General features: G+C 40.0%; 1 protein-coding gene across 3 annotated transcripts in view; it reads left to right on the top strand.

Moving 5' to 3' along the window:
- Positions 1 to 23,517, top strand: part of CERS6 (ceramide synthase 6) — a 321,764-nt gene that overhangs the window by 220,403 nt on the left and 77,844 nt on the right. For all 3 annotated transcript variants that reach the window (XM_067741654.1, XM_067741652.1, XM_067741653.1), the window contains exons 5-6: positions 19,253 to 19,303; positions 21,791 to 21,883. In XM_067741654.1, the coding sequence (XP_067597755.1) occupies positions 19,253 to 19,303; positions 21,791 to 21,883 (144 nt within the window). The remainder of the gene's footprint in view (positions 1 to 19,252; positions 19,304 to 21,790; positions 21,884 to 23,517) is intronic.

Genomic DNA, 23,517 nt, shown 5'->3' with positions numbered 1-23,517 from the left:
TCAGTTTATTTTTTACACCACTTATTAAAGTGGTATCATTTAGATAAGTGTAATCCTAAACTAAGGAAATCCATGGTACAGCTGATCTTCCCTTGTGGTTTCCTCTTGTTATTATTGGAGCTTGTTACAGATGCCCATTTTCCCTATATTTAGACAGTTTTTGGTTACTTCCTGTTTGAACTAACTGTAATTTTCCTCTCCTTGGGTGTCCTCTTAGTTTTTCCAGGGACAAAATTACAGTCAGTCCCATTATAAAACAGTTTGATGTTACAGTTTCTATCTTAGATTACATTTTGTTCAGTGGAACAGTAACTACATATAATACAATGCTCTTATAATACTGTTGTATTATAAAGATAATAGATGTATTATTAATAGAGGCAAAAGATGTACATTATTTCTATTTGTAACCAATGGTGTATAAAAAATGGGGCAGTTTTCCAGGGTGTATGTTCTAGAATGAGAAGGTAAATTGATGGATTCTCATTCAGTTTATATATAAAACATGTATGTATGGAACTGGTCCCTAGTAATATTTAAGCACTCCAAAATGAGATACCCTATAGAGGAGAAGATACATTTATAGTGGCAGAACCCCTCCATTAGACTATCTTGGAAACTCTAATTGAAGAGCCAAAATACCATTGTCATTTAACTCAGTGATGCATTTATTAAAGGATAATTACACTTCAGCTTGAAGTGAGTCTTCTAGATAATACTTCCCAATGATAACAGAATAGTGTGTGCTCTCAGCTCAGTTACTAAAGTTGCTTGTATTGCAGCAAGTAGAATGTCATTGTCTGTGGCTGTTTCCCATTTAAAGATTACCTCATGCATGTTTTCTGTGCTGTAGTCCCTGGAACTGTGGACTGAAATCATGAAGTCATGTGTATACCTTTGCCTGGAGACAGATGGCTCCAGCTTGGTTCAACTTCATAGCCTTTTTCTGCATTGCCAATTTCTAGTACAATAAATGGCCTTGTTTTTCACTCGTTTACACAGGCAAGTTCTGTAACTGATAGTGTATGTGCTTGAAGAATCAGGTGTTTGGCAAGTAATAAATATAACCTCATGAGAGCATGAACCAAACTACATTGATGGATTAATAGCATAGACATCAGTGAACTCAGAAATTCATAGGTGCTGAGGTAAACAAAACAAAGAAGCACTTCAAAAATACAGGCATACCTTGTTTTACTGTGTGCAGATATTCTTTTTTGCAAATTGCAGGTTTGTGGCAACCCTACGTCGAGCAAGTCTATCAGTGCCATTTTTCCAACCGCATTTGCTCACTTTATGCTTCTGTGTCACAAATTCAAAAATTTTATGTCACAAATTGGTAATCCTCTAAATATTTCAAACTTTTTCATTATTATTATATTTGTCATGGTGATCTGTGATCAGTTATCTTCGATATTGCTATTATATAATTGTTTTGGGGATCCACGAACTGTGCCCACATAAGACAGCTGAGTTAATTGGTATCAGTAAATTGTGTGTGTTCTGACTACTCCATTGACAGGCTGCTGTCCCATCTCGCTCCCTTTCCTGGGACCTCCCTATTCCCTGAGACAAGACAATATTGAGGTTAGGCCAATTAATAACCCTACAATGGCTTCTAAATGTTCAAGTGAAAGGAAGAGTCGCATGTCTTTCACTTTAAATCAAAAGCTAGAAATGATTAAGCCTAGTGAGGAAGGCATGTGGAAAACTGAGGTAGGCCAAAGGCTAGGCCTCTTGCACCAAACAGTTAGCTAGGTTGTGAATGCAAAGGAAAAGTTCTTAAAGGAAATTAAAAGTGTTACCCCAATGAATACACAAAAAGAAAGCAAAACAGTTTATTGCTGACGTGGAGAAAGTTTTAGTGATCTGGAGGGAAGATCACACCAGCTACAACATTCCCATAGACCAAAATCTAATCCAGAGCAAGGCCCTGACTCTCTTCAATTCTATGAAGGCTGAGAGAGGTGAGGAAGCTGCAGAAGAAGAGTCTGAAGCTCACAGAGGTTGGTTCATGAGGTTTAAGGAGAGAAACCATCTTCGTAACATCAAAGTGCAGGGTGAACCAGCAAGTGCTGATGTAGAAATTGCAGCAAGTTATCCAGAAGATCCAGCTAAGGTAGTTAATGAAAGTGGCTACGCTAAACAACAGATTTTCAGTGTAAACAAAACAGCCTTCTCTTGGAAGAAGACTCCACCTAGGACTTTCATAGCTAGAGAGGAAAAGTCAATGCCTGGTTTCAAAGTTTCAAAGGACAGCCTGACTCTTTTGTTAGAGGTTAACACAGTTGGTCACTTTAAGTTGAAGCCAATGCTCATTTACCATTGTGAAAATCCTAGAGCCCTTAAGAATTGTGTTAAATCTTCTCTGTCTATGCTATAAATGGAACAACAAAATCTGGATGACAGCACACCAGCTTACAACATGGTTTCCTGCATATTTTAAGCCCACTGTTGAGGGGGCTTAAAATAGGTCTCACTGTTGAGACCTATTGCTCAGAAAAAAAGATTCCTTTCAAAGTATTATTGCTCACTGACAATGCACCTGGTCACCCAAGAGCTCTGTAGATAGTGATTCCTCTGATGGATCTAGACAAAGTCAGTTGAAAACCTTCTAGAAAGGACTCACCATTCTAGATGCCATCAAGAGCATTCGTGATTCACAGGAAAAGCTCAAAATATAAATCTTTACAGGAGTTCAGAAGAAGTTGATTCCATCCCTCATGGATGACTTTGAGGGGATCAAGACTTCTGTAGAGGAAGTCACTGCAGATGTAGTGGAAACAGCAAGAGAACTAGATGTGGAGCTTGAAAATGTGACTAAATTGCTGCAATTTCACGATAAAACTTTAATGGATGAAGAGTTGCTTTTTATGGATGAGCAGAGAAAGTGGTTTCTTGTGACGGAATCTACTCCTGGTGAAGATGCTGTGAAGATTGTTGAAATGACAATAAAGGATTTAGAATATCACCTAAACTTAGTTGATAAAGCAGTGGCGGAATTTGAGAGGATTGAGTCCAATTTTAAAAGAAGTTCTGTGGGTAAAATGTTATCAGAACAGCACTGTATGCTACAGAGAAGTCGTTTGTGAAAGGAAAGCTCAATCGATGGGGCACATTTCACTGTTGTCTTATTTTAAGAAATTGCTACAGTCACCCCAACCTTCAGCAACCAGCGCCCTGCTCAGTCAGTAGCCATCAGCCTTGAGGCAAGGCCTTCCCTCAGTAAAAGGATTATGACTCACTGAAGGCTCAGATGATGGTTTGCATTTTTTTAGCAATAAAGTATTTTTAAATTAAGGTATATACATTGTTCTTTTAGACATAATGCTATTGCACACTTAATAGACTACAGTATAGTATAAACATAACTTCTGTATGCACTGGGAAACCAAAAAATTCATGTGACTTGCTTTGTTCCGGTGGTCTGGAACTGAACCTGCAATATCTCCAAGTTATGCGTGTACAACAGAAGGTAAAAAGGAACCTGGTTCTATTTCCATAGAAAGGTCGGTCAGTGATATACTGTGACTACTTGGCCATCTTGTTTTTGCTTCCAGATAAATAGATAATTTAAGATTACATTTTCAGTATCATGCACATTTCATTAATCACCCAGCCTTTCCACCTCATTGATTTTTAAAAGCTCTCTAGGGCTTCCCTGGTGGCTCAGTGGTTGAGAGTCCGCCTGCCGACGCAGGGATTCGTGCCCCGGTCCGGGAAGGTCCCACACGCTGCGGAGCGGCTGGGCCCGTGAGCCATGGCCTCTGAGCCTGCGCGTCCGGAGCCTGTGCTCCACAACAGGAAAGGCCACAACAGTGAGAGGCTCGTGTACCACAAAAAAAAAAAAAAAAAAAAAAAAATGCTCTCTTTATTCATCTAGGGGAAAACTTTATTTTATATTCAGCAAACCACTTCTAAATTGCTGGTTCAGCCCCTTGATATAATTCAGTTGCATTAATCTATCCAACTTATATCTTTCAGCTTCCCCTCCCCCCAAAATAATTACATATCTTTGGAAGATCAGAAGCTGGGAAGACAGGAAAACAGGCTTGATTAACATCAGAAACTTAACTGCATGAAGACCAATTCCTTCTTTGCAATTAACTCAGCAACTCAGAGGATAATTTCTCTGTCATAATTAGAAGATAAATAATCTATAAGGATGTACCACTTATTTAAAGGGTATAGTCTGATCATTTGTCCTATTAGTAATGAGTAATGGTAAACTGAATTGTGAATTCCCTTCTGAATTTTAATGTATGAAAGTGGCCGTAAGCAAAGGGAGTAATTATTTGCCTAAATTAAAATATCATCATCAAATTTTCATCAGTGTTTAATTTAGAAAATTTTAATCTTCAATACCAAACATAATATAAACCTTGAGCCTCACAGATAAAGGACACTGAAAAGCAATTACTCAACTTTATAACTTTTATTCACACATCATCAAATTGGGCAAAATGAGCTTTTTATTATATTGATTACTAATACTGCTCTGATTGTGTTTAATAAGACTGACCGAGTTTTGTCAGTGATTCAAAAAATCTAAATTGCAGTGGGTAACTGGAGTTTCTTCACAAAGAAGAAAAAGGGGGTTTTCTTCTGATATTGGGTTTCCATTTGTGAGGTGTCAGAGTCTGCAACAAGATCAGAGACAGCAAACCAGGATTTTGTCTTTTGGGAGAAAAAAAAGCGGGGGCAAAGAGGATGGTGAAATTTAGGGCTTGAGGTATCATAAAAACTATGCAGTCCAACTCCTAATTTCACACATGAGCAACCAGGTGGGTGAATCGACTTACCCAGTGTCACTCAGCTGGTTAACGGCAGACTGAGGCCAGACAGAGGGGTTCCTATGTCCTTTCTGATTCTCTCTTCCCCATCATGTGTTCTTTCAGTGACTGCAGGGGTTGGGAAATTAAGGAACTTTCATTTCTCTATTTCTAGATTCCCCTGCCTTTCAAAAAGTGGTGTTCTCGATTAACATAATTGAATGTTACAGGGACTTGGCTGCTTTGCAAGTATCTGAATTTTGTGTTTTCTTGCAGCTTTCTCAAATAATGATAGCGTGATACAATTTTTTCTTCTAACGTATTTCTCATGTAGAATATGTGTCTTCCATAGCCATTTATGGCAATATCTAGACAGAAGATTACTGGCAGTTTAGGAGTTCAGGAAACATAGGACTGTTTCTACTTAATATGTTTGGATTCATGATTCATAGAATGTAGCCTATTATGGGTTTTCAGATATAATACACAGACATGGTGACAAGATAACACGTTAAAAAGCAAGTCAAATTTCATACATAAGAAAAATCAAGCCTGAAGTGCCCAGTACTTTTAAAAGAGAGCAAGCAGTGGCTTTTCACTCTTCTCTTACGTAATTCCTTTAAAGTGTTCTCAGGAAGATGATTTGTAAGTAGATAGACCTTAGCTCAAGGTAAATTCATTTAAAAAAAAAATTGATGACTTGTGAAAATTCTGAAGGTCTCTTCAACTATATTGTCTCAAAGGCTAACCCTTATTCTCTTCCCACCTCTATGGATTATCTGATTAAATATCGTATCACTTCCGTGATCCCACTCACCTGATTTGACTCGGTAGCTTTGAATTCTTGAGACTTATTTTAGTGTGTTAAGGGCTGGGTAGTGTGGAGGAAGAAATGCATCGAGTTGAGTATCAGATACAGGTGATGTGGCATTCATTGCACATACTGTGGTTGTTTAGTCAGGGAATAGATTTAAAGGAACTCGTTTACTGGGAACCAGGGCTCTTCCCAGCGTGTATCTGTTGCCATATGTGCCTTGAATTGGTCAGGATGAAGACTAAGCTACAGCAGTAATGTAGCAAAGAGAGCCAGCAGCACAATGGCTTAAAGAACAAAGTGCATTTCTGCCTCATGTGACAGGCCCAATATCAGTGGCCTGGGCCAGCGGGGCAGCTCTGCTCCACACCATCTTCAGACAACTTGGTTCTTTTCGTTTTGTTGATCTGCCGTCCTTGGTGCAGTGGTTTTCAAACTTTCTGGTTTCAGGACCGCTTTACGCTGGTGGTAACAATCATACAGGACTTTAAAGAGCTTTTGTTTTTGTTAGTCATATCTATCGATACTTATTGTATTAGAAATTAAAACTGGTAAATTTTTAAAGCATTATGAATTTAATTAAAATAGCAAGAAATCATTACATGGTAACAAATAACATTTTAAGAAAAATAACTATTTTCTAAAACAAAATTTAGAGGTTTTTGAGATAATCTCTAATTATGATTTAGTAGATGAGAGCTGGGTTCTCATTCCTGCTTCTACATTCAGTCTGTCACAGGTGTGTGTGTGTGTGTGTGTGTGTGTGTGTGTCTGTGTGTCTGTGTGTCTGTGTGGTTAATTTATATGGTGACTATCTGGCCTCACAAAGATATGAAATTGTAAAAGGTAGAAATATCTTAATAGTGTTTTCCAGAAAACTGTAGATTTTCTTCTTTGATATGATGCCAAAACTCAAAAGTCATTTCTTTAATGTCAGTGAAATTCTTGTACTTGGTTACATTAACATCCATTGGTTACTCTTTCCCTTTCATCCATGTATGATTATTTAACATCATGCATTGGTCATTTGGAAAGTATTGGTTCACTGAGTTATACAGATCTTACAAGTGTTGACATGTTATTATAAATATCAAAAGCAAAAACAGAAGCATATTTGTCATTGTTTTCACTAATCTCCTCTGAAAAGTTTTTAACAAATGGGAAGCTATTAGGCATATAGTAGCCCATATGTATTTTCCAAAATACTAATATTTCCTTGAAAGCTTGAATTTTATCAGTGGCAGCAAATGCTATCATTTGAGTTTCTTGAAGTCACAGGCTCACTTTGTTCATTTTCGAGAAAGTGTCTACAAATACTCAATTCAGAATAAAAGCCATTGTGAAGAAAAATAAACAGCCAAGTTTTCATTCACATTTCATTCTTCTAAGTTCAGTGTTTTGTTTTTTCATGTTTTCCCCACCTTTGTATTATTGTCTCTCTCTGTCCTGAATAAATGTTAAAGGTAGGAGTGAGAAGACCTTTGTATACAGGACAGGTACACTTGTATCACCAGCCCTCCATTCCTGGTGGGGCTAGTAGCCTCTAGGAGGTTGTGTGGCCCCAGGAGGCCAACAAAATAGCACCTGGAAGACTGATCAGGAGGCAGTGAGGTGGGGATGACAAGCCAGATACAAGGTGCCGGAGTAGTTAAGGCATGGAGATGGGAGTTAATGGAACACACACAGCAAGGTGCTTGGTCTGAAGAGAGCAGGCGCTGCTTATTGGGAAGAGTGGACTTAGCCTTGCCTGGTCACAGTGGACAGCCAACCTAACAGGAACATGGACAGCCAGGCAGAGACATTTTACCTTCTGAGTTGGAAATGAGGAGAAGGCGTTTAAGGTTTGTTTTTTTTTTAATCCTTCAGAGAATAACGCAAGGAAAGGGATGATTAGGAAAAAATGATGTTGGAAATATGACATGGTTCCTGAAAGATAAAGAATTCAAGTTCTTCTTCCGTCTCCATTCACCATCTTCTGCTTGTCCTTCTGGCCTCAACTACTGTGGCACCACTAGTGGAGCTGTCCCCTCCCACTGTCCCTTCAAGACTGGGCTGGGTATCTTTTTATATCTACTCCTCTGTGTCCTGTGTTTACCTCTGCTATAACTTGTCATTATTTTGATTACCCAGGAGATGGTAAGTTCCTGGAGGATGGAGAACTTGGCCATTGTATCTTCATGCCTAGCAGAATGTCTGATTTATGGTAGCAACTCAGTACTTGAAAGAGCAAGTGAATGAGGAAGGTGCAATAATATTAGCACAAAGATATTAGGATGTAGGCAAGTTGGTTTAGAAGTGGTAAGAAAGAGGTTGATAAGGATCTTCAGAATGAGAGTAGGTGGGCTGGGTGGCAAAGATTGATCATCACTGTAATTAGTGCAAAGTTTATTCTGTATTATTTTTTCATCTTATTATTTTCCCCTTTCCACTTTCTCTTAATGGAGAATTTAGAATTAAATTATTGATGATTGGTTTATACTTGAACATCACTGTCAACATGTAAATATTCTGAAGGCAGCTATTTCACGTACTAGCTTTTAGTTTAAAATTAATTAGAATTATTGGGCTTCCCTGGTGGTGCAGTGGTTGAGAGTCCGCCTGCCGATGCAGGGAACACGGGTTCGTGCCCCAGTCTGGGAAGTTCCCACGTGCCGCGGAGCGGCTGGGCCCGTGAGCCATGGCCGCTGAGCCTGCGCGTCCGGAGCCTGTGCTCCGCAACGGGAGAGGCCACAACAGTGAGAGGCCCGCATACCGCAAAAAAAAAAAAAAAAAAAAATTAATTAGAATTATTGAATAATTTGAGGATTTTAGTAATTAATACCATTAATGTTATTTGTGAATATAGAGCAAATGTGTGTTTTTTTAATCAGACCCATTAAAGGTACATGGACTTAGCTTCTTTTTATTATTCGAATAAGACCTGTTCATTGTAGAAAATTACAGCTACAATTACTTTGTGTAATTTAATATTAAAATATAAACATGTTTTTAAAAAGTAAAAAGCATTCAAGGGCTTCCCTGGTGGCGCAGTGGTTGGGAGTCTGCCTGCCGATGCAGGGGACACGGGTTCGTGCCCCGGTCCGGGAAGATCCCACATGCCCCGAGCGGCTAGGCCCGTGAGCCATGGCCGCTGAGCCTGCGCGTCCGGAGCCTGTGCTCCGCAATGGGAGAGGCCACAACAGTGAGAGGCCCGCGTACCGCAAAAAAAAAAAAAAAAAAAGCATTCAAGATAATCATTACTCAGAGATAAACACTAATTAACTTTTGGTAAATATCCTGCCAGGCATATTTTGTGTGTGTGTGTGTGTGTGTGTGTGTGTGTGTGTGTGTCTAAATATATATCTACTTTAAACATAAGGCACACTGTATATTCTACTTGTAACTTGATTTTAACTGAAAATATGAATATGCTAGTTACGTCCCCTTAGCCCATCTGATATTCGCATGGCTGTAGTGGACAGTTCCATGCACTTTGACAGTGTCCCACATCAGATATAAGCTGTGCCACATCTTTGCTCTGCTTTCTCCAAAGCTGCAAATGCTACCGAGACACAGGAAGGTACAACCTAGGCATATGGAGGCGTTGATACTGGAACCTCACCAGTGGGGTATGAGAGTTGGTGGATAAATGCCACAGCTTCCCGTCCTGTGTTGGGACGGTTATAAGATACATGCTCTGTAATTCTGCAGAGGTCCTCAGCGGAATTGAGGTGCAATAACCAGCTCATTTCTGAAAACCATATTGGATTTTCTCCTTCATCCATCTCACTTTCTCCATTTTTCCAGTTCTGTTTTCCTGGAATCACCTCTCAAATACCTAGCCAGCACCCAAGTCTCAGAGTCTGCTCCCACAGAATCCCAGCTAAGAACGTGCCAATGTTCAATATTATTGAACAATTAGATTTATTTCAATTTTTCATTACTAGAAAAGGAATTGCAATGGAAATCCACATACAAATGTCTTTACTCTGAGTCTAATTTTTTTTTTTTTTTACAATAAATGCTGGATTAAAGGATGTGCAGATTTTAAAGATCAAATAACTTTTTAGAAAGCTTATTCCAATTTGCAGAGTGTTGGTTTCCCTATACACTGCTAACCCCTGGGTATTAACCTCTTCAGATAATTTGCCAGACCAGGTTAAAAATTCTGTCTCGTTTTAACCTGTAATTTTTACATATGTTTTTGGTCACATATTCTTTTGTTTGATGTGTTCCCTGTTTGTATCTTCCTATTTTTCTGATCAGATGTTTAAATATTTAAATCAATGTTTGTGGGCTCTTTACATATTAGAGATCTTAGTCCTTTGTCATATGTTATAAATTGTTTCCTTAAATGATCTTTTGACTAATTTTGTGCTCCTTAATAGTGTTGACTTAAAGAAAAACACACAGCATAAGAGTTTTGAGGTTAGGTTTTATTCAGGGCCTTACTGAGGACTATAGCCTGGGAGATAGCTCTGAGGAACTGCTCCAAAGAGGTGGGAGGACCCAGTTTATATATGATTTTTTTTTTGGCTAGGAAATACATGCTGTCAAGCATACATCTTCATAAAAGATTATTACTAATCACAAAGAATAGACATCTCAAGTTAATTATTTTAGTGTTTATGTATGGGAAGATGCAAGAATCTGGGGTCATTGAAATTCTTCCTGAGATATCCATCTAACTATCCATGGGGTCTGTTTACTCAAAGCACAGAGCGCCTCATCCTGTTTTCATCCTGAATTCCTCTCAGGGTTGTACTGTGTCGGTGGGTGACTGCAGGGAGTCGCAATTCAGTGGGTGGTGAGCAACACTCTTTTGTTCTTCTTTGTTCGCAGTAGCCACTGTAATTGGCTTCATTCCCACATTCTGCACTGGCCTCCCTCTCTACACGTCTCTCCCCCCACCTAACCCACTCCCCGTGTTGACATTCTCACCATTTTCCTTTCTCTATAGGTCTTTCCACCTCATTTTCTTTCATCTTCTCTTTTCGTCATCTGGTTCCTTTATCCCTAATTTCTATTCTAAACATGGAATTAATCTGTCCATTCTACTTTGCAGTGATTCTCACTGGCCTGGAGGAGAGTACACATCTGAATCAATAAGAGATGTGCCTTTTTAAGCTTCCTGTTTCCCAGACTCTTGAGAATCACAGCCATAGTTACTGTGAGGTATACGTGGAGACCCTCAGCTGAGCAAAGGCAGAAAAAGTTGGGAACCACTGGCTGGAAGGTTTTAAAAGGCATGGAAATGCCACTTAGATTTCTTTTCTCTTTGGCTGTATGATGAAGCCTACAGAGAGACCCTTTGAGCTTAGAGCCCATCTCTGAGGAACTCCTTCTATTTTTTGTATGCTTGGCAGATCTGCAAATTACTTTCTAAATTGATTGCTGAATGTGCTGAAGGCACATACTTGACTAGGTCCTGAGGACTAGCATCTGTTTTAAAGTCTGATCAATATGAAAAGCTGCTATCTTTATATAATGCCATGGATGGGGTCAAGTCTAAATTACATTTGCACATCACAAGAGCTTTCAAAGCTAATGCAGATGCCAAGGGCCTCTAGAGAGGGGTCACCACTCTGCTTTGTAGATTTACAGTCGCATATCTACTGACCCAGGAAAGGAGGAAAGTGTACCCCTTGCATGCTGGGGAGCGTTCTAGTCTACTCATCACTGACCAGCCGCGTCTTCAGGCTGTCAGAGACTTCTGGCTTCATTCTTTTCATCCCAAATACAATTTTTTTTTACATTTATATTAACATATTTCCATACAAATAACCCAAAGAAAGTTTAGTATTAGTTTTTAATTTTATTTATTTTTTTATACAGCAGGTCCTTATTAGTCATCAATTTTATACACATCAGTGTATACATGTCAATCCCAATCACCCAATTCATCGCCTCACCCCCCCCAACCCCCATGGCTTTCCCCCCTTGGTGTCCATACATTTGTTCTCTACATCTGTGTCTCAACTTCTGCCCTGCAAACCGGTTCATCTGTACCACCAAATACAGTTTATTGATCAGTTTTTAAACTCACAAAGCACAAAATATTTCTTTCCATTATGAGTTACTTAGAAATATGTATTAAATGAAAACTGTAGATTATCATTTTGAATGGATTTGATTTATATTCATTGAAATCATACAGTTCAACATTTCTAAAAAGAATTTGCAATGTTTATGTAATAAAATTATTAATATAGATATTACCATCAAAAAGTTACACACAAAAGGAAAAATAAGCAAAAATGTTGAGACAATCATAACTGCAGTGACTGAGCTTCAGAATTAGATCTCAGCTTCCCAAAACCATGGTAAAAAGATAATGGGGTAACAGGAAACATACAAAGCATTCACGATGGGAAGTATTTTTCCCCCCTGGGTTAAATTTAAAAGGAAAAATATCATTTGAATTTATGTATTTGAATTTAGTGGTTACCTAGTGGTAACCTTTCCAATATAAACTCATTGCAGACAAGGAAACATTTTTCTCATGTTTATTTCTTACAGTAAATCTTCAATATAAGCCAAAGGTATAAGATTTAAGTATAACTCAGTGGAAGTGTTTTCAGAGTAGTTTCAGTGAAAGAAGTTTCAGAGTAGTTCAGGGATCTAGCTTTCTGGCATTTAAAAACATAATCCAAGGCTCTATGTATTTCATACCTAAACTATTCAGAGGCCAGCATGTCTCTTAGGCTGTATTCCTTCACTGTTAGTTGTCATACCAGGGCTTTATGAAAGCCATGTAGGAGTTTGGATGGAAATAGTGAAAGATGGAAGTTTGCTTCTAAGATGCTGACTTCAGGTAAAGACCCACACATTTTTCACATTTTTGATGAAGCAACGAAATGCTTTTAATACTTTATATGATTCATGTTCTTTTGTTAAATCAAAATATTTATTAATTCAAAGAAACTACTATTCGTTCTGCCGTAGGTACCTACTGATTCTTGGGGGAAAAACGGTGTGTATGTATATTTATATTTCTGTTTAATCATTGAACACTTGCCTGGTTAACTGAGCATCCTTTTGTCTGGTCTTTTGCTTCGAACTCAATTATTCCTTTAGTTCACAGTGACATGATAAATGTCAGTGATCTGAGTTAGCCTTGATTTTTAAGACTTCATTTTTTTTTGAACAGTTTTATGTTCATAGAAAAATTGAGGTACAGAGATTTCCCATGTACCCCTGTACACATGCATATTCTCTCCCACCATCAAATCCACCACCAAAGCGGTACATTTGTCACAACTGATGAACCTACACTGACATATCATAATCACCCAAAGTTCATAGTCTACATCAGGATTCACCCTTAGTGTTGTATGTTCTATGGGCTTGAACAAGGCCTTCTTGATGTCAGATGATCGATCCATCATCATGATAGGTGGCATGGAAACTGAAAGGTACATTTGTTGTTTTTTAACTATTATTTTTAAGAAGTATATCAAATGGAACTTAAAAACAATAAAATAAGAACAAGCCTGTCTTATTCCAGATGGTGAAGTGAAATGATCAGACCTGATCTATTTCTGCTAGTTCTGTTCACTATGAAACCTCTACAGAACAACTGATAAAAGAAGCAACCTGATAAAAAAAAAAAAAAAAAAAAAACACACATTTACTGACACTTAAAAAAAAAAAGACTTCTCTACTTTAAAAAAAAAAAAAAAATCACAGAATGCATAGCACTCAGGTCTTATGCGTTTGGTCCAAAGGCAAATGATGACTGCTCGGTGACCTCCAGCAGCACATCTGACCTCCATCCTGGTGCTGGGGTTCGGTTTGCTCAGGGTGAGAAGAGCCTCAGAAGCCTCCCCTGGGACACTGTGTTATTGATGGATGTGCTTGTGGCCAAGTTGTGTCTCACGTGATGTGTCTGGGAGCAGATGTGCCTATACTGTATAATGAAAAATCCCATTATACACTGTGATTTAAATCGAGAGTGTTAGAAGTCATTTTGTATCCACTCTGTTACTGTCTGTCTTAGTCTTTTTCAGATGTTTTGTAAGTCTTCTTAAATTGAAATTAGTTGATGTGTACCTTAAGAGCTTTATAGAGAGTTGTCTTACAATGCTGTGTTAGTCAGCTTGGACTACCAAAGCAAAATGCCATAGACTGTGTGGCTGAAACAACAGAAACTTACCTCTCACCATTCAGGAGGTTGGAAGTTCCAGATCGAGGTCTGGCAAGGTTTGGTTTTCAGTGAGAACTCTCTTCCTAGCTTGCCTCTCTTCCTGATCACTGCAGTCCTCACGTGGCCTTTCCTCTGAGCATGTGAAGATAGAAAGCACTCTCTCACTTCCTCTTCTTATAAAGCCACCAATCCTATCGGTTTAGGGCCCTATCCTTATGGCCTCATCTAACTTTAATTATCTCCTAAAGGCCCTGTCTCTAAATACAGTCACGTTGAGGATTTAGGGCTTGAATATGTGAATTCAGTCCATAGCAGATGCTAAAACAACAAAAAAACTTGGTATAATTTCTGTTGACCAAAAAAAAAAAAAAAGAAAGAAAAAAAGTAGGAAGTAAATCTGAGGGATCTTGTGAATGACCTATAATCATGGAACTCTTTAACAGTGAGAGGCATGGCTAGCCATCTGGGACATGTGATTTCTTTTGTAGCTTAAGCAGGATTTGGAGGTCCTTTCTAACCCGAAAATTCAATATTTTTAGGTAATAGCTCAATTATTGATTCTTAGTTATGGATAAATCAATTCCAAATATCCATGATTTTCTTTCATTATGCATTCTTTGTACATCCAGAGTACCTTGGGAAGTTATAATGGAAGAATCTGGCTGGCCTGAGTTTGTGTCCCAGCTTTTCTACTTACCAGCTGGGTAGCCTTCAGTTAGTTATGGTACCTCTTTGAGATTGCTTTTTGTCTATAAAATAATCATACTTACCTTGATGTGTATACAGTCAGCCCTCTGTATCCACGGGTGCAAGAACCCGTGGGTATAGAGAGCCGACTGTTCATGCCATTTTATATAAGGGACTTGAGCATCCTTGGATTTTGGAATCCACGGGGGGTCCTGGAACCAATCCCCCGAGAATACCTAGGGATGACTCTATTAATGAGAATACAGGCTATACTACTGTGTATGTATATATATATATATATATATATATATGTATATGACAACACAGTAGTTTAGATATGAGAAGATGATAGGAATTTATCTGTGTCACACATATAATCCAGAGGTAAGCAGACCAGGGCTAGTAGGAGGCCTCCAACATCAACTTCAACAGAAACTTCCATCCCAGGGTGAAAGATGACAGCTCCAGCTCTTATTATCTCCCTCCAGTGGGAATGGAGAAAAGGTGAGAACAGCTCATTCACATTTACTTTTAGGGGCAGCATCCATGTGTCAATTCTGCTCACATCTCTTCCACCAGAGCTTAGATGTGTGGTTCTAGCAATCACAGAAGTTGGTTGAGAAGCATTGTCTCCAGCTAAATAGTGTTTTACTAACAATTTCTGCTTCACATTTGGCTATTGTAAAGATTAGAAATAATTTATTAATTTATTCACCTAACAGTGAATTGTGAAATATTATAACAAAGTGCCTAGCAAGGTGCCTTACACCTGGTAAATACCAAGTTGGATCACCCTCCTTACTTTCCTCTAGCACCTTACTACTCAAAATGTGGTCCAGGGTCCAAGCATCACCTTGAAGCTTGTTAAAAATGTAGACTCTCAGCCCCAAGCCAGACCTACTGAATCAGATCCTGTGTTTTAATAGTTTAAGGAGCCTCCACAGCAGCATATTCTTTGCCTTTTATGGTACCTGCACGCTATGTTATCTTGAGCACTTACAATGTTGCTATGAGAATTAAATGAGATAATATGTATAAAATACTGTAAAATCGGTAACGTGCTTCATATCATTATTTAACTGTATATGTCTGAGGGAGAATAAAGTGAATCTTAAGTTATTGAAATGCCAAGATTTGAGAATCATTGGGTTTTGGGATTTTCCAATGTTGATAATGTCCCCTGATATTGTAATGCCATGTAAAAAAGGCATTTCTATTTTCAGAAGACGTGCTTGAATCACCTTGCACTGTCCTAGGTACAGAGCTTTTCTCTAATTATGTAGGAAGATGCTAGGCCCATCCTTCTAAAATGAGGGTTTTCAGTGTATTTTTTCATAACCATTATTCTTTCTTGACATCTAAATATTGCAGCTTTTTATGTTCTTAATTATGTTACTACCTATACAGATTTTGATATCAAATGAACATGGAAATGATTCTTAAAAAGGTATCTGGAAAAACTGATTTAAAAAACAGTAGGTTTATGGTATCAGTTGAAACTAAAGATACTATACCTAATGCATTAAATGTAAGCAGCCAATCCAGATACCTATGTTAGTGTTGAGCTATTAGAAATTAGGAGAATCACCATTTCATGGACTTGTCTTCTCGTCTGTAAATTGGGAAACATGGTGTTTGTTCTGTCTCAAAGAGTTTTGGGAGCCATAACATGAGATCCTAGAAAAATGTAGCACATAGAAGATGATATTAATATCTAGTATTGTCAAAGTAGGAAGTATATGTGAACACGCATTGTGAAATAAGTATGTGAAAGTGCTTACTTAAATGTTTAGCAAACAGGCTTGCAGGCTGAGCTATGGCCTTGGTAGCCCCATCAAATTCTCAGTGTTCTGTGCTCCTGCTTCAAGTGGGTGGGACCCACTGAGAGACAAAGACTCGCCCACTGTTTCTGCAGGTCAGTCGGGTTTCTGCACATGATACAAGCATGTCTAGGTGATGCACATCTGATGCATTCAGGGAAAAGCCTGGGTGTTAGAAGAAAACCAAGGAGCCAAGAAGCTCACAGAGGAGGGAAAGCTCTAAATGATGGATTTTCCTGGGTCACTGGGAGTTGTACCTTTGCTCTCCCGCCTGTGATGGGAAGGATGACTGTATTGGAAGAGATTTCTGCTGTGTCTTTAGAGGCAAGCACGCACATGCCCTGTGGGCTTGGGACTGATGCATTCAGAAAAAAGACTACGAGGCTTTTTATAGGTGTTGCATTTCATTCTGCATTCCTTCTCATTAGCATTCAGTAATGAAAGCTGAACTGTCAATTTGAGTGTCTCATCCTGGAGGGATAAACGTAAGAATATGACATACGTTTTCCTCAGGGACTTTCAGCTAATTGTAGAGATAGTAAACAATTTTATCAGAGAGGAAGGTAATAACTAACATTTGTACTCTAAAGTAGATTTTGCTATGTTGTGCCCACATTTAAAAATAACGCATATAGGGCTTCCCTGGTGGCGCAGTGGTTGAGAGTCCGCCTGCCGATGCAGGGGACACGGGTTTGTGCCCTGGTCCGGGAAGATCCCACATGCCGCGGAGCGGCTGGGCCTGTGAGCCATGGCCGCTGAGCCTGCACGTCCGGAGCCTGTGCTCCGCAACGGGAGTAGGTCACAACAGTGAGAGGCCCGCGTACCGCAAAAAAAAAAAAAAAAAAATCTATCCATATCTGCATGTATATCTATATTATATAGAAAAAAAGGCCCCAAATGGGCTGTACATTAAAATAAATGTTAATAGTGATGAGAATTCAAATTATTTTTTAAATTATTTTCAGTATTTTCTATATCTTCCTCAACAGATATATGTCGTTTATATAAGTCAATAACCGATTAAGCTTCTGAAGCCTCTGCAGCATTTTTTTTTTTTTTTGCGGTACGCGGGCCTCTTACTGTTGTGGCCTCTCCCGTTGCGGAGCACAAGCTCCGGACGCGCAGGCTCAGCAACCATGGCTCATGGGCCCAGCCGCTCCGCGGCACGTGGGAGCTTCCCGGACCGGAGCACGAACCCGCGTCCCCTGCATCAGCAGTCGGACTCTCAACCACTGCGCCACCAGGGAAGCCCCATCTGCAGCATTTTTATACATGCTCTCTCATTTGATCTTCACCATCACCCTGGAGGTCAGTCACTCATAAACCTCAGTGTCATGGACATGAGAAATGGAGGACACAGACAGACAACTCAGGCACCAAGGAAGTTAAGTGCAGAGAGATTACGTGATACGTACAGCGTAGCACAGGTAGCAAATGGCGAAAGCAGGAAAAATGGAAGGAGAATCGGGAGTGCTTGAATGAAAGGGGACTGTAAAGATCCCTGGACATCATTAGGTTTAGGGCATGGCATGGCTTTTTATTTCAACCTGGCTCCCTAAACTGAGTCCTGGTTCAGTTTTTATCAGACTCAAAGTTAGGGTCACAGTGGCTATGTTCGGCTTTGAGACCAGACAGTCTGAGTTTGATTTCCAGCTCTAGCCCTGCCTCGCTAATTAACCTGGATGGTTAATTACGGACTCAGGGCCTCAGTTTACCCATCTGTAAAATGAGGCAAATACTACTACTAGTTACTGTAAGGATTAAATGAGTTCATACATGTGAGATCCTTTATATGGGACAGTCTAAAGAGAAACAACTTTTTAATTGGTTAAATAAATAACAGATCATGAAGGAAAACCCTCATAAAAAGTGTATGGTCAGAGGGAGGACTCAACAAATACCAGCTAATATCCTCCACATCTTCATCCGCATCAGTGCAGGGCTGATGAGGACCATGGCGGGTGGAAGGTTATCTCTGTGGCTTTCAGAGAGACAACTACATTATCCTACTGCAGAGGCAGCAACTTTTGATCTTACAGGGCCTGGGACAAGATACAGAGGCTAGGTCAGTACAAATATATCTGACATTAAACTCTCAATGACAGTATTATTATTTTGAGATATATAAACACAGATTGTAGTAATGATAGATTATGTTTCTTAATAGTTAGAAACATACTGATGTGTATCAAATGTGTATAGATGTATACCACCAAGTGCTGATAGCTATAGATCAGGAATGCAAAAAGAATGATAAAGTTAATACAGAAATATGAGAAAGTTTGTGCTGGTATTATGGGATGGTTCAGTTCTCTGTTCAAATCCACACCAACCCCTCCCTCTTTATTACAGATATTTGGAATCTGTGTGTATACTTAGATGTTCTCTCTGATTTTACAAGGTGGTAAGGCAAGTGATTGCCGTTAAATTAAGAAAGATTGTTTTGTCTTCGAAAGACCTGGACGATGAGTCTGAGCGTGGGGTGTACTGTAAGGGTTAATTCCCTCAGAACTGGAATTAGTCAGAGCTGTCCTACTGAAATAAGAGTACCTGCCTGCTGTTGACCCCCACTCAATGCATGAAACAATTGATTAATAATGTTGCTTTGTAAACATTGAGTTGGAGGCGTTTCAAGGAGATTTGCACCAACTGTCAGCATTGTTTATTGATAATAGATTGATGATTTGCAGCTGGTCTTGGTGAGACACTTGAAGGGCTCTGCTGTTGAGGCTGGTTACCTAGCAGGGATGTGTCTACAGGACCAGCAAAATATTAAAAAACACCAGCTAGGACTCTATCCCAGAAGTGGCCTGAAATACTGCGGGTTGAGTTTAGAAGATTACTCAGAGAGAATGTATGATGGAATCCTCATGGCTTTGCTCTCCTATTCCTAATTATACTGAGTCCTTCAGTTCTCACACAGGTAGTTTGTTGAAATCCCCAAATACTGGGGGGCCAGAACCTGTCATAAACATCCCTTCTCCCGCTTCTTTTCCAAAACATGTGAAATGTGTTTCTTTGTCATGTTTTACAGACCCCCTGGCTGTGGAATACAAGACACTGCTGGTACAACTACCCCTATCAGGTAAGGACACATTACCGTCTGGGTTTTTACACATGTAAAGTACCTTTCTTAGGTCAAAGCCATGGTTTCAGGCAGGTCCCAGCAGGTTGGGCAGCCACTTTGCTTGCCCGCGCCGTACCCCCTGCTGCTTGATGGTGGACACAGCCTAGTGAGAGAGGTAGTTTGTGTTAGAATCAAAGCTTGAGCAGATGGAGGAAGTGTGGAAGGTGCATTTGCTGGAGAGTAAGATACAATCACTTCAGAAGGTGGATAATTCCTTTTCTTTCTTTTTTTTTTTTTTTTTTTTTTTTTGCGGTACGCGGGCCTCTCACTGTTGTGGCCTCTCCCGTTGCGGAGCACAGGCTCCGGACGCACAGCCTCAGCGGCCATGGCTCACAGGCCCAGCCGCTCCGCAGCATGTGGGATCATCCCGGACCGGGGCACGAACCCGTGTCCCCTGCATCGGCAGGCGGACTCTCAACCACTGCGCCACCAGGGAAGCCCGGATAATTCCTTTTCTAACAGCAGTCTGCTTTGGGTCACTGAGGACCGGATAACAGCCCTGGCCTGTCTCGGCAGCTAGCGGGCAGAGCTCAAGGGAGGAGCTGGAGCTGGCGTGCTGAGTTTGGTTCACTCTGTGACTTAGGAGCGGCCTCTAAAGATGTAAATAAAGCACTATTTCCTTGAACTCAGAAAAATGGGCTTGTCCCATTACATGTAGACAAAGATAGCATCATTGAAAATGAGATTAAAATCATATCCCAGACAGGGAGCATTTCAGATCCCTGCCCACAGACATACCTTTGCCTCTGTCCGTGAATTCAGTAATATTAGCATGTGTTGTGGTCCCTAGCTCAGTTACTATTTGAATATTAAAGCTGGGACTGTTCTCGAAATTTCTTGCTGAACCATTTCTAGAATTTCTAGTTCATTTGGGATATATTATTTAAGGGAAACAATACAACCAGGTATTTTAGTGATAAAGAGACGGACATTGTGATAAGCGATTTGGATTTTTGAGTTTGGGATTCTTTGGGTTGTCTTTTTAGATGCGTTTGGTCTAACAAAGTTAATGGGAGCAGGTGTGCACTGCAAGTTCTCTGTTACACACAGTGTTGCATTAGCGGGTAGGGTCTGGTGTTGGCTACCCCTCGGGTAGGTTCAAGGCTAGGGACGTGTTGAAATGGGGATTCCAGTTTGCATTTCCATCTCTTTCATGTAGTGCATTCAAATTAAGAAAGACTAAATCAGCAACATGACATGGTCAGAGAGAGCTGAACATTCCAGGGCTATCTGATGAAGACTAAAGCAACGTTGAAAGCAATGACTTACTGTACACACTTGTAATTCACAGACCCAACTGCTGTTTACTGTCTTAAATACTTGGAATATTGTCATTTACCCCTCTCTTTGTGCCCTGCAATGGTATACTGAGTGGAGAGGATCCTGTCCTCCTGTGTTTTGTCGACAAAGATGAATGAGGGGGACAACTGTTTTTCTTGATGTCCATGCTTAGAGTTGGTAGTTAAGTGATTGCTGACTTCTTGCGAAAGTCACTTATTATGCTGCTATTGGTTTACAAAGCATTTCAGTTTCAACACCTTGTGTGCAGCCGTGTGGAGGTGTTCATGTAATGAGTTTCAAAGGTCTTTCATTCATTCTGGGAAAGCAAGTTGTTTCATTACAACCCAATGAAACAATTAAAAACAACTCATCAGGAATGGTTTTTTAAAACTCTGTTTTGTTTTTATGGATTTATGTGCAAAATAAATATTACTGACTTCCACTGCTTCCCTGAGCTTCTCCCCCTTCCTGGACCTGTGAGGCAGGTAGAGCAGGTGTCACCTCCATTTTCCAATAAGTAAACGAAGGCCCTACTGAAGCTGTGGAGCGGGGACTCAAACTCAGATTCCCTGGCTGGGCGCCTAGTCTGGTGTCTCTTAGCAGCTTCCTCGTCCCCCTGACCTTTTAATAAATGTTTTTGAATTATCTTTTTTTTTTTTAATATTTACAATGTACAGAACATTTCCTAAAGACAAGAAAGCTCCAATTAAGGCAGAATTTGAAACTATGTCTCAGTGACCCATAGAGTACTCCAGTTTCTTTCAGCTTCCCTGGTCCCTGTGCTGTGGAATCTCACAGGAGTTGTCCAGAGTTACTCTTTCTGTGTATATGTTAGAATTTTTTTGCAGGTTGCCTAAAGGAATCTTTAGAGACTCATGTCTAAGTACCATAAATGCAATTGTTAAAATGAGTGGTGAATCGGGTACCAATGCCAAATGTTCATACTGATTGACACTTTTTTAGTTGGAGATGAAACAAAGCTAATGACATCAAGCTGTGGATTACAGGCGTCCTTCAAAGCTCCCTTATCCACAGAGAGAATGGGGCCAGAATTTGTGGAGGCGTAAGACAATGTCACTTTTCAGTACTGAGCTTGAGATGTTTGACACACAGATTTGGTTTCCTATTAATTATTAATCTTGCCTTTTTCTCTTTGATCCTCAGCCACTCACGCCTGACCTTCACTACTATTATATCCTGGAGCTGTCGTTTTATTGGTCTTTAATGTTTTCCCAGTTCACTGATATCAAAAGAAAGGTAAGAGTGGGTGTGTTGTAAAGGGCTTGTAAACAGGTGTCTTTCATGGCCCTAGGCAGATGGATATAGAGTCTCAAAGGCACTCACTTCTGTTCTCCCATCAGTACTGCATTAGTACAACTTTCGGCATTATTACAGAAAATTTTCTACTTTTGTTTGTGCTGTTTTATATTTTATTCCCATTGTCTCTTCACTCCCCCCCCCCCCACCAAACCTAGTGTTCTTTTCTCCATGAAAAAGTATAACAGTGAATCTTAACAGCATTAATTTCCTCTCAGTCTGATTCACAAGTCCCTTTGTTCTCCAAATTAAAGAAGAAAAATTGGGGCTTCCCTGGTGGCGCAGTGGTTGAGACTCCGCCTGCCGATGCAGGGGACACGGGTTCGTGCCCCGGTCCAGGAGGATCCCACATGCCGCGGAGCGGCTGGGCCCATGAGCCATGGCCGCTGAGCCTGCGCGTCCGGAGCCTGTGCTCTGCAATGGGAGAGGCCACAACAGTGAGAGGCCCGTGTACCACAAGAGAAAAAAAGAAGAAAAATTGTATCTGTAGCTCCTGGGGAGAGAGTAAAATCTCAGTGTTCCAGCCCTATAGAATGAAGATTTCCCCAATTAAAGAGTTATCTAATGTCAAAATACATTAGGAAAACACAGCATTCCTAAGCGAACTGTGGTCTGGTTTTCACCCCTCCCCTCCGCTGGAATAGCTTTTGCTGAGGGTACTCTTGACCTCTTAAGTGTTAGACCCACTCATTCTAGTTCTCATCCTACCAGCTTCTGGGCAGAATTGGCACTTTTGGCTATTCACTTTTTTTTTTCCGTGAAGCTATTTTCTCCAGGTTCCCATATTTGGATCATTCCTTCAAGTCATCTTTGCTGGTCTCCACCCCAGTGCCCCGTGCTCTGCATACTTGCGTGCACCAGGGTCTGGTGGTTCTAGATTACAGGACATCATCTCCCTGGGTGATCCAGGTTCATACCCTCCAGCACTGTCAACCATAACTTCTATACCAATAACTCCCAAATGGTTCTCTCCTGTCCCAAATCCTCTCTGGGTCCACACTTCCGCAAATCTAATCATAAGTGATAGTATTGTGTTCTTCTTGTTATTTTATCATTTAATCCTCACAACCGCCCGAAGACTGATTACTTGTTATTACTTATTATTTATAAGTAATAATAAGTAATAACTGATCGCTTATTATTTATTTTCCTTTTATTATCACTTATTATTATTTATTTTCCTTTTATGAATGAGGAGACTGAACCTTACAAAGTGCTCCCGACCGAACACATCATCTTGTCCTAGTCTTGTTCTTCCTCCAGTAATCTTTATCACAGGCAGTCATGTAAGCTAGACGTTTTCCTTCACTCTCCTCTTTGCCATCCCTTGTACCTACTTCCTTAGTATCACTGACACGTTTAGAGTCCTCTTTACTTTGGCTTAATCTGTTACAACGGCCTCTTAAATGGCACTCCTATCTAAATAGTCATTCTTGTCTTCCTGCCATCTAAGAGTTCTGTTTCTCAAACCTTAAGTCAAAGCCAAACTACTTGGAGTGATATTCAGGGTTGTCACCGCGATTCAAACCCACCTCTGTAGTTGTATCGCCCACCCTTCTCTCCCTCTTTTGACA

Source organism: Pseudorca crassidens, chromosome 6, assembly GCF_039906515.1.
Source record: "Pseudorca crassidens isolate mPseCra1 chromosome 6, mPseCra1.hap1, whole genome shotgun sequence".
Lineage (NCBI taxonomy): Eukaryota > Metazoa > Chordata > Mammalia > Artiodactyla > Delphinidae > Pseudorca > Pseudorca crassidens.
This window is presented reverse-complemented; position numbering and strand designations above follow the sequence as displayed.